The sequence below is a fragment of the Rhinopithecus roxellana genome, chromosome 10, assembly GCF_007565055.1.
Source record: "Rhinopithecus roxellana isolate Shanxi Qingling chromosome 10, ASM756505v1, whole genome shotgun sequence".
In the NCBI taxonomy this organism is placed as follows: Eukaryota; Metazoa; Chordata; class Mammalia; order Primates; family Cercopithecidae; genus Rhinopithecus; species Rhinopithecus roxellana.
In genome coordinates this window covers 75,065,491-75,079,540 of record NC_044558.1, presented here as the reverse complement: position 1 = coordinate 75,079,540, position 14,050 = coordinate 75,065,491, and the positions used below count along the sequence as shown (strand labels likewise).

The 14,050-nt window shown below is 40.1% G+C and overlaps 1 protein-coding gene across 6 annotated transcripts in view; it reads right to left on the bottom strand.

Moving 5' to 3' along the window:
* KIF21A (kinesin family member 21A) overlaps nucleotides 1-13,615 on the bottom strand; it is a 163,591-nt gene extending 149,976 nt beyond the window's left edge. For all 6 annotated transcript variants that reach the window (XM_030939744.1, XM_030939746.1, XM_030939747.1 and 3 more), the window contains exon 1: nucleotides 13,303-13,615. In XM_030939744.1, coding sequence (XP_030795604.1) covers nucleotides 13,303-13,346 — 44 coding nt within the window. In that variant the 5' untranslated portion in view covers nucleotides 13,347-13,615. The remainder of the gene's footprint in view (nucleotides 1-13,302) is intronic.
* Nucleotides 13,616-14,050: the final 435 nt, after the last annotated feature.

Below are 14,050 nucleotides of genomic sequence, written 5' to 3'. Positions count from 1 at the left end.
TTCATAAGTCATGCTGCAAAAGAAAATAAAATTAAGGGCCAGGCGTGGTGGCTCACACCTGTAATGCCAACACTTTGGAAGGCGGAGGTGGGTGGATCACCTGAGGTCAAGAGTTCAAGACCAGCCTGGCCAACACAGTGAAACCCTGTCTCTACTAAAAATATAAAAAGCATCCAGGCTTGGCGGCAGGCACATGTAATCCCAGCTACTTGGGAGGCTGAGGCAGGAGAATCTCTTGAACCCGGGAGTTGGAGGTTACAGTGAGCCACTGCACTCCAGCCTGGGGGATAAGAACAAGACTTCGTCTCAAAAAAAAAAAAAAGAAACATATCAATTTTTTTATGAACATTAATATATTTTATACCCCCATGGGGCAGATTCATTCAACTCCTTAGTGGATTTTATGTGTTGGTGTGTGTGTGTTTCATGTCAATCCCATACTGCTATGATTTGAATGTGTCCCCAAATTTCATGTGTTAGAAACTTAATCCCCAAATTCATTATGTTGTTTGAGGGTAGGGCCTTTGGGAGGTAATAAAGATTAGATAAGGTCGTAGAGGAGGGCCCCCATGATGAAACTAGTGGCTTTGTAAGAAAAAGACGACTTGAGCAGACACACACCCTCCCTCTTGCCATGTGATGTCCTTCACCATGGTACTATGCTGCAAGAAAGCCCTCATCAGATGTCAGCACCCAGAATCAGGAGCTAAATACATTTATTTTCTGCATAAATCATCCCTGTTGGTGTTCTGTTATAGCAACAGAAAATGGACTAAGACATACATGGAAATTGCAGCTTCTAGATCCTATGTGATTTTAGTCTCAAAACATTCTAGGGCCTCCAGGTTGAATGGGGTAAAGTGGAAAGCTGGACAACTAGACTGGATGGCATGGAAGTGAAGTAATGTCCAGAGATGACCTAGAACAGATCAGTGCCAGCTTATGTACACAAGGAGAATAACTCTGGCGGCAGCTCCTAGTTCTGTGCAGCCCACATGAGTTGAAGGAGACTCCAGTTGGGACAAAAGGGGACAAGTTTCCCTCTCCACAGAGAGGGGGCTTTCAATAATTTCACTTAGTCAAGTGGGTTTGGATTCAAGATACAGGGAAAGAGAGCTAAATCAGGAAACCAAGAAGAAGCCAAGTTTGGACAAGTGAAAAAGGAGGTTAAAGGGAAGGCTATGATCCTAAAAGCACAGGAATAATTAATAATAAATCTGGAGCAGCAGCCAAAAAATTTCACACTAATGGGTTGGTGGAACAAAACTACTACTGTGATTTACTTGTGGCTTTATTGAGGACTGACCCAGAAACTCAAGAGAGGCTGAGTTTGTCCACTTGGGGCATGAAGAACTTCATCTGAAAACAGTTAAGCAAGACAGGAATTCAAAGGAAGCCTGATGTCATAGAACACACACTTGTGAAAAATTATGATTAGGTTACATGAAGTTAATAAAAAATTTAGAGCCAAAGCTAACTAAAGAAACACTCAAAAACAAAAACCAAATCTGCTACAGAGGCAACAGAAGATCCAATTCCTCTCATGTAACAAAATATATAAGAATATTATCAAGGACAGATGGAATCTGTTGTCAATCTAAGGGCAAGTTAGCAAACTAAAATTCAAAAGCCTCATATTGTGTTGCCTAAATTGACACTTGAAAATGTCACAGATGTCACACTGGAATTAAGGAACTTTAAATGGCAGGTCAAATAACCAGGAATGAAATCTGCAATGTCATGTTGAATTAGCAGTTGACAACCTCCACTTTAGGACAGGACAGGTGAAGACTAACAGATCAACAGGCTACTCAAAGAGAAGTGTTTTGTGTTGAACTGAGGTGAAAGCAAGCAAAATAAACACCTTAGAAACTCACTTATTTTCAAGAAACATGAAATAGTTATGGTCTTGTGTTTGTTTGATTTACCATCAGTGGCTTGGAATAATGTGCTGGGAAAATATCTACTCCATCCTAATATATTGTGTCTTTACATAAATATAGGTGAAAAATTAAAATTAAATATCAATATATCTTTTTCTGGAAAGCATCCTCAGTACCATAATGCTTACCCATATATTGTGGGTGAGCAGCACTATTCACCCTCATCAATTCCAATAAACAGTCTTTGGTAAAGTCAGTGTTCATCAGTAGAAATGAAACTTTATAAAGAATCTAAGGAGACAGCATAGTTCTTATAAAAATGAAATTAGGGCCGGGCGCGGTGGCTCAAGCCTGTAATCCCAGCACTTTGGGAGGCCGAGACGGGCGGATCACGAGGTCAGGAGATCGAGACCATCCTGGCTAACACGGTGAAACCCCGTCTCTACTAAAAATACAAAAAACTAGCCGGGCGAGGTGGCGGGCGCCTGTAGTCCCAGCTACTCCGGAGGCTGAGGCGGGAGAATGGCCTAAACCCGGGAGGCGGAGCTTGCAGTGAGCTGAGATCTGGCCACTGCACTCCAGCCTGGGCTACAGGGCGAGACTCCGTCTCAAAAAAAAAAAAAAAAAAAAAAAAAAAAATGAAATTAATGCCCTTATTAAACAATAAAGTCATGTCAATTAAATCACTGTTTGATATACTGAATTTAATGCATATTGTACTGAGTTACTGAAATAAAGCAGATAGTGTATAATATTTAGCATGTTACTCAAAATGCCATTCCTTAATATAAAGATAGACAAATTCTATTTTTTTTTTTTAAACAGAGTCTCACTCTGTCATGCAGGCTGGAGTACAGTGGTATGATCTCAGCTCACTGCAACCTCAGCCTCCCAGGTTCAAGTGATTCTCTTCCCCCAGCCTCCGAAGTAGCTGGGATTACAGGTGCCTGCTGCTATGCTCAGCTAATTTTTGTATTTTCAGTAGAGATAGGGTTTCACCATGTTGGCCAGGCTGGTCTTGAACTCCTGACCTCAGGTGATCTGCCCACCTCGGCCTCCCAAAGTGCCGGGATTATAGGTGTGAGCCACCACACTAGGACCAAGATGGACAAATTCTTATGCTATGTGCTAGAGGGGTAAATATCAAGCTACTAAAGAGTATCAACACACTGATTACAACGATTTCAAAAAACTGTAGGTACATATATAAAAACAGACTAAAAAGAAATATAGCAAAATGCTAGTAGTAATTATATTAGGGAATTATGATTGATTGTTCTCATCTTTCCTGATAATTTTTCTAATGTGATTAATCTATTTCAATAATGGGAAAAAATTGAATAAAAATAACTTTCTTATGGAATTATAAACTGATTTTGAGATCATTAGACAGGCTTACAAGATATACTTTCTGGTTCTAAATATCAGTGTTCTTCTAAAATGCCTTCAGGCAAGTCTTTATACAAGTTCTATTAATGAGTATTGCAGGCACATTGCCCCATTAGCTCCAGGTCCCAGAAAAAAAAAATTTATCAAAAAAGTCAATGTATAATTAAAATTTTTATATTATTATTTCTGCTACTTGTACTCAGTTTATCCGTTACAGCGCTCTTTAATCCACAGCCTAATGTAATAACGTCTTGCCAAGGTTGATGAAAGGACGTAAAAGGAAAGCATTAGCAATATTTCCAAAAATCTGGTGCAACCTAATTCAGAAGGAAAATTCATATTTTTACTATCCACTTGAGTTACCATTCTCTTACATTAGGTTAAGCAACTAGTAACAAGTATAACTCAAAACTACTGTTAATCTCACAAAGTATATGCTAGTAACTTTACAAACACTAAGAACTATACTAATTAAAAGGCTTTGTGTGGCCGGGCGCGGTGGCTCAAGCCTGTAATCCCAGCACTTTGGGAGGCCGAGACGGGCGGATCACGAGGTCAGAAGATCGAGACCATCCTGGCTAACATGGTGAAACCCCGTCTCTACTAAAAATACAAAAAACTAGCCGGGCGAGGTGGCGGGCGCCTGTAGTCCCAGCTACTCCGGAGGCTGAGGCGGGAGAATGGCGTGAACCCGGGAGGCGGAGCTTGCAGTGAGCTGAGATCCGGCCACTGCACTCCAGCCTGGGAGACAGAGCGAGACTCCGTCTCAAAAAAAAAAAAAAAAAAAAAAAAGGCTTTGTGGAAAAAGAAAGAATAAAAAGAGTGAATTCTAATAAAATATAAAAGGATGAATTTGATAGAGTAGAGCAGTATGGCATGTGATTTACATATTGAAAGCAAAAAGAAAATGGGGAGACTAGATAGAATAAGGATCTTGGAAGTATTTATATATATACTGTTATATCACTTATAGTGGTATAAGTAAGAGATACTCAAAAAGCAAAAGAACAGATACCAGATACAGATACCTTAGAAGCACGTCGCAAATTCAAGTTACAGGTTATACATCAGAGAATAATCCAATTGCTAGAGTTTGGAATATAACGAACATACCCATCATTGGTGTCCTAGTCCATTTTGTGGTACTATAACAAAATACCATAGACTGGGTTATTTAAAATGAACAGAGATGTATTTCTTACAGTTCTGGAGGCTGGGAACTCCAAGGTCAAGAGGCCTGCATCTGGCAAGGTCTTTCTTGCTGCCTCATCCTAAGGCAGAAGGCAGAAGGAAAGAGAGCATGCAGGAGAGAGCAACAGGGGACTAAACTCTTTCATAACAAAGCAACTCTCAAGAAAATGAAACTACTCCCTCAATAATGACATTAATCCATTAATGAGGGCAGAGCCCTCATGAACTAATCACTTCTTCTTAGGCTTCACTTCCCAACATTGTTGCATAGGGGATTAAGTTTCCGACACATGATTTTTTGGAGGGACACATTCAAACCATAACAGTTGGTTTTACCAACTTTATCTAATAATATTACTACCTATGTTTGTATAAAAGCCATTTTTTCAAGTGCTTTCACACGGTTGTCTCTTGATCCTTTCCCAAATCCACTGGGGTAGGGGAGAATTACCAAGGGAAAACCAACTTTATCAGGGGTAAGAGTCTAAACCAAAACAGTTTTCTAACCATGCAATGCTCATTCTATTATAGCACATTGCATTCAATTACTTTAATGCTTCCAGCTTACGTGATTCCAGAACACAATGAACACTCATTAATTATGTATTATATGAATGAATTTTGATCCAAAAAAGTAAATAAGAAGGAATACAATTGAGGCTAGATATGCCCTGTGCCTCATTAGTACCATGTGATCAATATGCCACATCATAATAAACTACAGCTTGACTCTCCAAGGTCTCTTGTTCCCATTTGCTGAAAGATAAAGACTTATTTAGAACAACTCCTAGCTGACTTAGTAGTTGTATCAAATAATGAGGATATCTATTCTGAAAAAAATGTAATTCCTTCATCATATTGAGAGATCTATGATCTTATCAGGCCTATGTGACAGACACAACTCTTCAAAGTTGAGAATAATTCAAATCTAATCTCAAAAGCTAACATCTTACTACACACTAAGATACCCAAAATATGGGGAATAAACCTTGAGCTGTCCTTGATTTTTTTAGCCTCTGGGTGGGTCCATGATCCCCACCATTCCACAACTAAGTTTGAACATTTTTCTTGGTTCTTTCCTCTTACTGAAGAAGCAGATGGATGTGCCCAAGTAGACTGACCAGGGGGTTAAATCCTGAATGACCTTTATTACAATCTGAGCACTCAGATATCTACTTGTCTCAAGTCAATAATCCAATGTCCTTCAAATGTTCTATTGTAATAGTGCTTAAATATTCTTTGAGGTTTTGAACACTTCAAGCCATTTCCTATTGGAATTTCAGAGAGAGAGAGAGAAGAATCATATATGGCAGGTCTAAGACCCCAAATGGCAGAAATTTTTCTGCATGACACCAGTCTAGAAAAGCTTTGTGTAGATGTGGGATTTAGGATGCTTTTGGGGTGACAGACCTCCATTACAATCAAAATGTATTCCGTATTTCCTTCTGAAATGGGTCTAGTTAAGAACCACCTAATTAGTGAAGTAACACTCAAAAGGAGGTCTTTTTAAACTGCTCAGATTTCTGCCTCCATCTTCCATTCCAGATCCCAAAAAATATGCCTCACTCCACCCCACCCCCATCCCACACTCCAGCCACCTTCCCTTTAGTGAGGTTGTTATTACTGCAATGTGCCATAATCCTTTAGTCTGTTGGAGTAAAGTATTAAGAACCAAAGTGGGAGGGAAGCCACACGTCCCAGGCCTAGAATTCACAAAGGAACTTCTATTTACATGGCTAAAATTATTTTCAAGTTAGACCACATACGAATTGTATTTCTGTGGTTGTTGTGAAAGCATTAATATGCTACATGCAAATGTTAAAAAGTCTATTTTTTTTATAACTCAGTTCTGGCATTTATTTATATTTTAATATACCAGAAACCTCAAAATTTAGACCTGGGTTTCTACCCCTGGGGTTCCTCTCCCTTTACTTCTGAGAGATCTTTGTTAGAATCACTGATCAAGTTCCTACTACTGAGGTGCTTCTAAAGTCAAAATAAGGGGTTGACAGTGAGCGACCTTATCTAAATGTCAAACTAAAATTAAAGGAATGCTTAAGGGATTAAAATTGTAGGTTATTTTAAAATAAAAATTCTTTCTTGGATGTATGTTAGCAAAATATGAAGTCCTAGAAAATCCACAGCACTAATCAAGAAGACTTGAGCTACTAGTCATGTGACCTCAATCAATTCCTTTTAACATTTCTGGGCCTCTAACATCTCAACTATCTCGAAAAAGGGGCCTCAACCAATTAGTCCCTTCAAGATCTCTTTTAACTTTAAGACCTATTTTGTCAATAATTATAAGAGTTTACTATATAATATTTTTCTTTTTTTTTTTTTTTTCAGACAGGGTTTCACTGTTACCCAGGCTGGAGTGCCGTGGTTATTGACAGGAGTGATCATAGCACACTGCAGCCTTGAATTTCTAGCCCCAAGCAATCTTACCACCTCAGCCTCCCAAGTGGCAGGGGCTACAGGTACACACCACAATGCCAGGTTTAAAAATTTTTAATAATTTCAAAAAAAAAAATAGAACAAGATAATCTCAAAAATTATTCTGAAACCTTCATAAAGATCTTATAATAATTGTATGGTATCATGAAAACTGTCCCTTTGGCTTGGCTGTCATTTGCTTCACATAATGCCTGGGCTACAGGAAAACTATTTTAACACTCTGAGAAGATTAAATAGTTAATCCATTGGGAAACCAATTTGAATCCACAAATCCCCTTTCCAAAGAGAAGCAGTGAAAATAACAACAAACAACTTTGTTTTATTTTGAATAAAATTGTCCTAATGATATACAGTAAACAAATACTATTATCTGCCATACATTTTTATTGATATGTTTTTCTTCCTAATCTGAAACTCAGATTATGTCAGACCACACGTGACTTTGACAGAAAGCAATTATTTATAAGTCCAAGACTCATCTTTGAGCATGTCTTGGGGAAAAACACTTACAATAATGCATATTCCAAGTCAATTTATTTAAGGAGAAAGAGATGAGAATCGGAAGATTGGGCATATTACAGTATTAACTGCTAAGATAATTTCTGCTTTCATGGTTTCACCAAACTGGAATTTCTAGTGCATCACTCACTACCCCATAATTATGCATCAAAATATTAACCAATTAGCAGGTAAGATGGCAAGAGCTCAAGGGGTAGTAATAATTAGACATGAAACCTGAAGTTCCATTGAGTCCCAAATAACAAACAGGTCCACCACTTAATAAACCATATCTGAAAAACGACTATCAACTCACATTTTGTAAATGAAATTATTTCATTGACTTTCTACTTGCATTATATGCTGGCTTTTCAGTCTACTCTTTCATTTCCATTATTTCCTCATCCAAACGCAAAGACATATAAGTAGGGCATGATATAAGTAATATCCTCCTAATGCATGGGAATTTTGTATGAAATATGTTTGGAAGTGGGGCACAATTTTTTTTTAAATCATTGTCTGTGAGAAATGTATGAACTAAAAAATGTCATTGAGAAAAATAAAGAGAGAAACAAAAACTCAAATCTAACAATTATCTTTCATTTCTGGTATGTGCTATTGATTCTGTTGTGTGTTCATTCCCACATATTTCATGTGTTTAAAAAGCATTGTACTGCTAGATCTAAGCTCCATGAAAGCAAGGACAACATATGTCATGTTTGTTGTGGTGGGAAAGTGTCTGGCATGTAATAGGCACTTAAAGATTTGTTGCATTAAGGATGAAAGGAATAAATAACCAAACACCAAATAACCATCTATTTCCATAAAATAAATGTTTCTCAGAGGTCTTACTCATTTGCTCCCATATTTTTTTAACATTAAACTGTTTCGAATAATTTACCTCACATGTATATTTGAGTTTCAACTTAAAAGATCCTTATTACATTAAAAATAATAAGTAAAATGTTTTAAAAACATTTGGAAATGTGTTTCAGAGCACAGCAATAGATATCAGAAACCTGAGTCTGAGTTCCAATTCTGTTACTTAGTGGCGAATAAACCTTGAGACACATTTTTCTCCTCTATAAAACAGAGATAATAATAGCTGCCCAGGCTCTCTCATAGGATTTTAATGTAGAGCAAATAAAATATTGTTCATTTGTATTATAACCAGAATGGGACAAAGAGACCATTACAGCCTACATGTTTCTTCTTCTGTAATAAGGATATCTAAAGAAATTATATTATTAGGAAAGTCAAGCTTGAAATATTAAAATAGTTCCTTCCTGTTAATATAGAGGCATTGTTAGTGCCTGCAGTTTGACTAACAACAACTAAAATCATATTTAACAGACTGCACATGAAAAGTTCTTACAACTCTTAATATCTTTAGGTTGACAAACAAGCATTGGGGAAAAGAAAAGTATAGTGAGGTCACATTGCAAATAAGTGCTAGTGACAGACCTAAAACTGAGCTTCTGAATGTCCAAATAGCCCCTAAGCCTGCTGAGCAACGCCACTCCTTAGAGTGCTTTGGTAAGTTGAAAACCCAGCAAACTGAAACACAAATTAGACCACATTACACACTAATACAAACTCACTGCCAAGGATAGGTACAGTTCTCTGATAAAGCCAGGAAAGGAAATTTTAGTTTCTACATACAGTGAATAACACAAAAACACAAAGGTGCTTTCTGTATCTCCCATTTTCACTAAACTCTTGACATATATTGCAAGCTAAAGTTATTGAAAAGGAAAAACATTTCAAAGTTATTGTGTCAGCAGAGATATGGAAGAGAAAGAGACACATCATCTCACAATGTATTAGATCTGGAATGTGAAATGTTTAACTTTATCATTTTGAGTTAACTATTCGATTCAATTCAATATACTTAGATAATAAGAATAGATTCTACCTTGTACTTTATTGTTCATTTTTGTTGGCGACATCTATCTAAGCCATCCATTCAACTTACCACATTTCCTAGGAAATCAGCTACCTGATTATTGAGTCTAAAATCCATAACTTCCTACACCCATGCACTCTGAGGAAAAGAAGTGTTGCTGTTGAATCACATCTTACATCTCACATATATATACACATATACTTCTGTGCGTACATGCATATCCACTCTAAAACCAGACACCCAATATTTTGGTATTTTCTTAATCTAAGGATGTGATTAGTCCATGATGGGATGTCTGTGAAAAGTTTTATTCTAAATGTATTCCTCACATTTTTAAGTTATAGTACAGTAGTATCCAATAGACACATATAATGTGAAAACTAATTTTAATTATATTTTACTTAACTCAATGTAAGCAAAGTGTTATCATTTCAACATATAGTCAATATAAAAATTGAAATATTTACATTCGTTTCTTCGGAGTGAGTCTTTGAAAGCCAATGTATATATATTACACTTACAGTTCTAGTCAATATGTACACTAAATTTTCATCAGAAATACTTGTACCACTATTTCGATTTCAAAACTTTACTGTTGAAAAAGTAGATCCAAGTTGTTCGAAACATACTCAAAAGTTTCTAATAACTAGATGAAGGACCAATTTTTAAATTTAAATTTTAACTCATTTAAATTAAATAAAATTTAAAATTTAGTTTCTCAGTAGCATTAATCATAATTCAAGCACTTAATAGCCACATGGGGTTGGATAGCAAGGGCTATTATCCAAATCCATATCTATCTCAATGAAAGAAACACCACAGAACATCTCAAATATACTGCCAAAAGGTATTTTTGGAAACTGAGTAAAAATTGTTCTCCCTAAATGAGAAACTTTCTGTTTAACATCTTTCTCCCAAAGCTTTATATAACCCATTCACTTATCTTGAGAAACCTACAATAGAGTCATCAGCTTTAACATACTGATAAGCCTCTAACAAAACATAAGCACCTCTAGGATGCATTTCCACAATTATATTATTCCTTAAAGGAAAAAAGCAGGTCAAATGTTTTTGTTGATTTTGTGTATAGACATACAATTTTGTATTGATTTATTTATTCTGCTGAGGAAAGCTGTCACAAACTGAAGGGCAGGGTAACAGGATGCTGGAAAGATTAAATAATTTGAGGAAATATTTTAGTTAAGTTCAGGTCCTGTCTTAGCTGTATCTTTCCTGGCAATATCAAAATATGAATAACCTGTGAAAGTCATTCATTTGTAACCGAACTAACACAAAATCAAGAACAGGCAACTGACCCAAACCTAAGCGAAACTTTGCAAAGTGATGTTCTTGCCTCTCACCTCTGCAGGGTTAATGGTTAAGAACTTGGTCTATTGAGTCAAGCTATCTGGGTCGGAACTCTGGCTCTCTCATTTGCTACCGATTTAACTTTGGATGGTTTACTTAATCTTTCTGTGCGTCATCTGTAAATGGCCATAATAATAACAGGACCTAAGTCACAGATTGTTATGAGGAATAAACAAGACTTTACATGAGATAAAACATCTTAACACAGCACTAATCCTGGCACACAGTTTAAGTCAAACTATTATCACTACTTTTAGCCCAGAAATCAGGATAACAGAGATGAGGATATATCTTCAATAAATAATGGTTATAAAGGAACAATATAAGTCCAAACACTTTATAAATACTAAAGTGCTATATGAGCATAAGCTATTTTTATCCTATATAAAGTAAGTTTACAGGGTAGCTCTGTTCAGAGAACAATATATTTAATGAAAGAAATCCCCGATTTAGCCAGGTGCAGTGGCTAATGCCTGTAATCCCAGCAATTTGGGAGGGACGGCTTGAGCCCAGGAGTTCAAGACCATCCTGGGCAACATAGGGAAGCCCCATATCTATAAAAATGTATAAAAATTAGCCAAGCAAGGTGGCACATGCCTGTAATCCCAGCTACTCAGTAGGCTGAGATGAGAGGATTGCTTGAGCCCAAGAGGTTGAGGTTGCAGTGAGTTATGATGGCGCCATGACACTCTAGCCTGTGTGATACAGCAAAACCCTGTCTCAAAAAAAGAAAGAGGAGAGGGAAAGGAAAGGAAAGGGGAAAGGAAAGGGGAAAGGAAAGGGGAAAGGAAAGGAAGAAGGAATCCTGAATTCAACAAATTGAATCTTTGCAATGTGGCTTACTAAGTTATATTTAAGTTTTTATAAAGACTTTCTCCAAAAATCAAACCCACAGTCATTCACCTAAAAAGTCCTAACATGCACATCAAAACAAAATACAAGTTATTTATCAGTCAACATCAGTTTAGGGTCATCCATGTCTCTACAGGCAAAGAAGCATCGGATTTAACAGAATGGTCAACAAACTGCCTTGTGATAGTCCAGAGAATTCACACATAAAAATCTCAAATTTCTAAAAACAGACAAATTGTTTTCACTAATACTGTATGCACCTTCTTCACCTTGATCAGCTCTCCTAACAAAATTGCCCCTTATTGGGTTTTTTGTCTTTTTCCTTCCCCTTTCTCCACCCCGGTGAAGTCATTAACTGGTATTAAAGGGCTAAAAGAGAGGTAGTAGCAGTGAATAGGAGAAACAGACTAATCTAACAATTGGATAAGTAGCCCTAGAATAACCAAGGCCTAATTAAAACTTCAAAAGCCTTCTAACAGGTGATTCTAACCAGTCATAAAACTGTCACCTCCCTGGGTGGAAAAAAAAAAAAAAAAATTAAAAACTCATTTTATTCAAGTTAATTAAAGATACAAAGTATACAAAACAGCCATTACTATGCCCAACCCAAGATGTGTCACTAAAATAGTAACTATAGAAATGCTTAGAGGGGAGAATTTTTAAAATAATTTTCTGGAAAGACTACAAGACTGGGAGATTGTTAATAATTTCTAATTTCTTGGAGTGTACATTATTTTTATAATCCTTAAAGCATAAATAAAGGAAGAGAATTAACAGTAGACTCTCAGAGCTGTGAAAGTCACGCACTTACTCTAGAATGAATGCTTCATTAATTTTTCACACAGTGTGATGATGTTGCAATTTTCCATGAGCAACTATCAGAGCTTTCCTTCTTGATAAGTATCAAACCAGCCTAAATTACATCGAATACTCGTGCCTGTCATTGGCAGAAATATAATTTTGATGTACCTAGTATTTCCACTCACACCCTGGCCTGTGTAACGTTACGATTACATTGCATCCACCCTGCCTAACGTCAGTATGTTTCACACAGTCACCCCTTTCACCCTTCTCTGGCTAAAGAGTTTTCTTCTTTCTGTAGACCTCTTCCCGGTGGATTTTACCTTAAATTCCACTTCCATTCAAACACCCAAGAGGCCAGATCTGTCTCTTCTACCCACACGCCAGGGCATATCTAGATTCCCGTGATGCTGAAAAAGGTGTCCCATTTGCACAGACATCAGAACCCGAGTGGGCGCGCGGCGGGCCCTGTGGTCGCCGGCGCTGACAGTCAGATGCTTTGTCTCCTGCCTGGGAAGGCCGGAGCTGCATGGACACGTATGACAGACATTCTAGAACTAATAAAAAAGAACACCACAGCCCCGCGCAGAGGCAGCTCCTCCCGGACAGGCGATAGCCCAAGGCGGCCAGACCTGAGGCGACTGATCCGGCGAGGGGACGGAGGAGAGTGACGAGGGCTTTTCCCCCGGAGAAGTCAAGACGCCCCCCAGGGACCGGGCGCCGAGCAGCCGCCAGCCACCTGCAAACACAGACGGCGTGAGGGCGGCGCAGTCTCCCTGCCAGCACCCGGCCGCGCGTGCCAGGCCGGCGGGGACCCACTGCCTCAGTTTCCTCAGCCGCAGACCCCGGCCGGGACGCCCCTCAGGTCGCTCCACCCCGGCAGCCGGTGCCCCGGGCCACAGCCAGGTCCTTGCCGCGCCCTCAACCCGCCGCCCGCCGCCGGCAGCCCGTCCTCACCTGACAGCCACCCGCACGGAGCTCTCATCCGGGGCGCCCAACATGCTGGCGGCGGGCGGCTACAGGGCCGTTGGGCCTCCGCACAGCAGAGCTGAGGCGCCGCCGGGGCCGCGGGACACGGGCGTAGTAGGCTGGGGCGTCTGCGGGCGGCCGGCTCACCTCCGCCGCGCTCCAGCCATGTTGGGCGACTGAATGGAAAGGTGGCGGCGGTGCTGAGGCAGCAAGAGGAGGAGGTGATTCACGGCTCGCAGGCGCCCGCCCCTTCTCCCCCGCTCACCCCCCAGGATCTGGGGCGGGGACGGAGCGCGCTTGAACGGTGACCGCGCCGGTGGAGAAGCCAACAGGCCGCCGGCGGCCTCGGGGAGGCCGGGTGAGTGCGCCCTGCCCCCTCCGGTGGGGACGCGGCCTCCCAGCGGCCGGCCTGGGGACTCCACGCCCGCCGGGGCTCTCCCGGCTCCTCGCCCCGCACTGCGTCAGCCGCGGCCGCGCGGCTGGGCCCCACCTCGCCCTCCCCCAGCCTGCGCCCCGCCCTGCCCTCGGCGGGACACTGCCTGGCGCTGCTGGGCAGGGAGGAGAAGGGGAAGGATGCCTGCGGCCGGCTGCCCTCGCCCGAGGGCGACCAGCCTGTGCGCCCTTCCAGGCTTTTCTGGGAGAAGGAAGCAGCCTGTGCACGCTCTGCTGCCAGGTCCCTTCTCAAATCGAAGCTTGATTCTGCGGCGCGCCGGGAGCCAGCCAGCTGCTGCTCTGG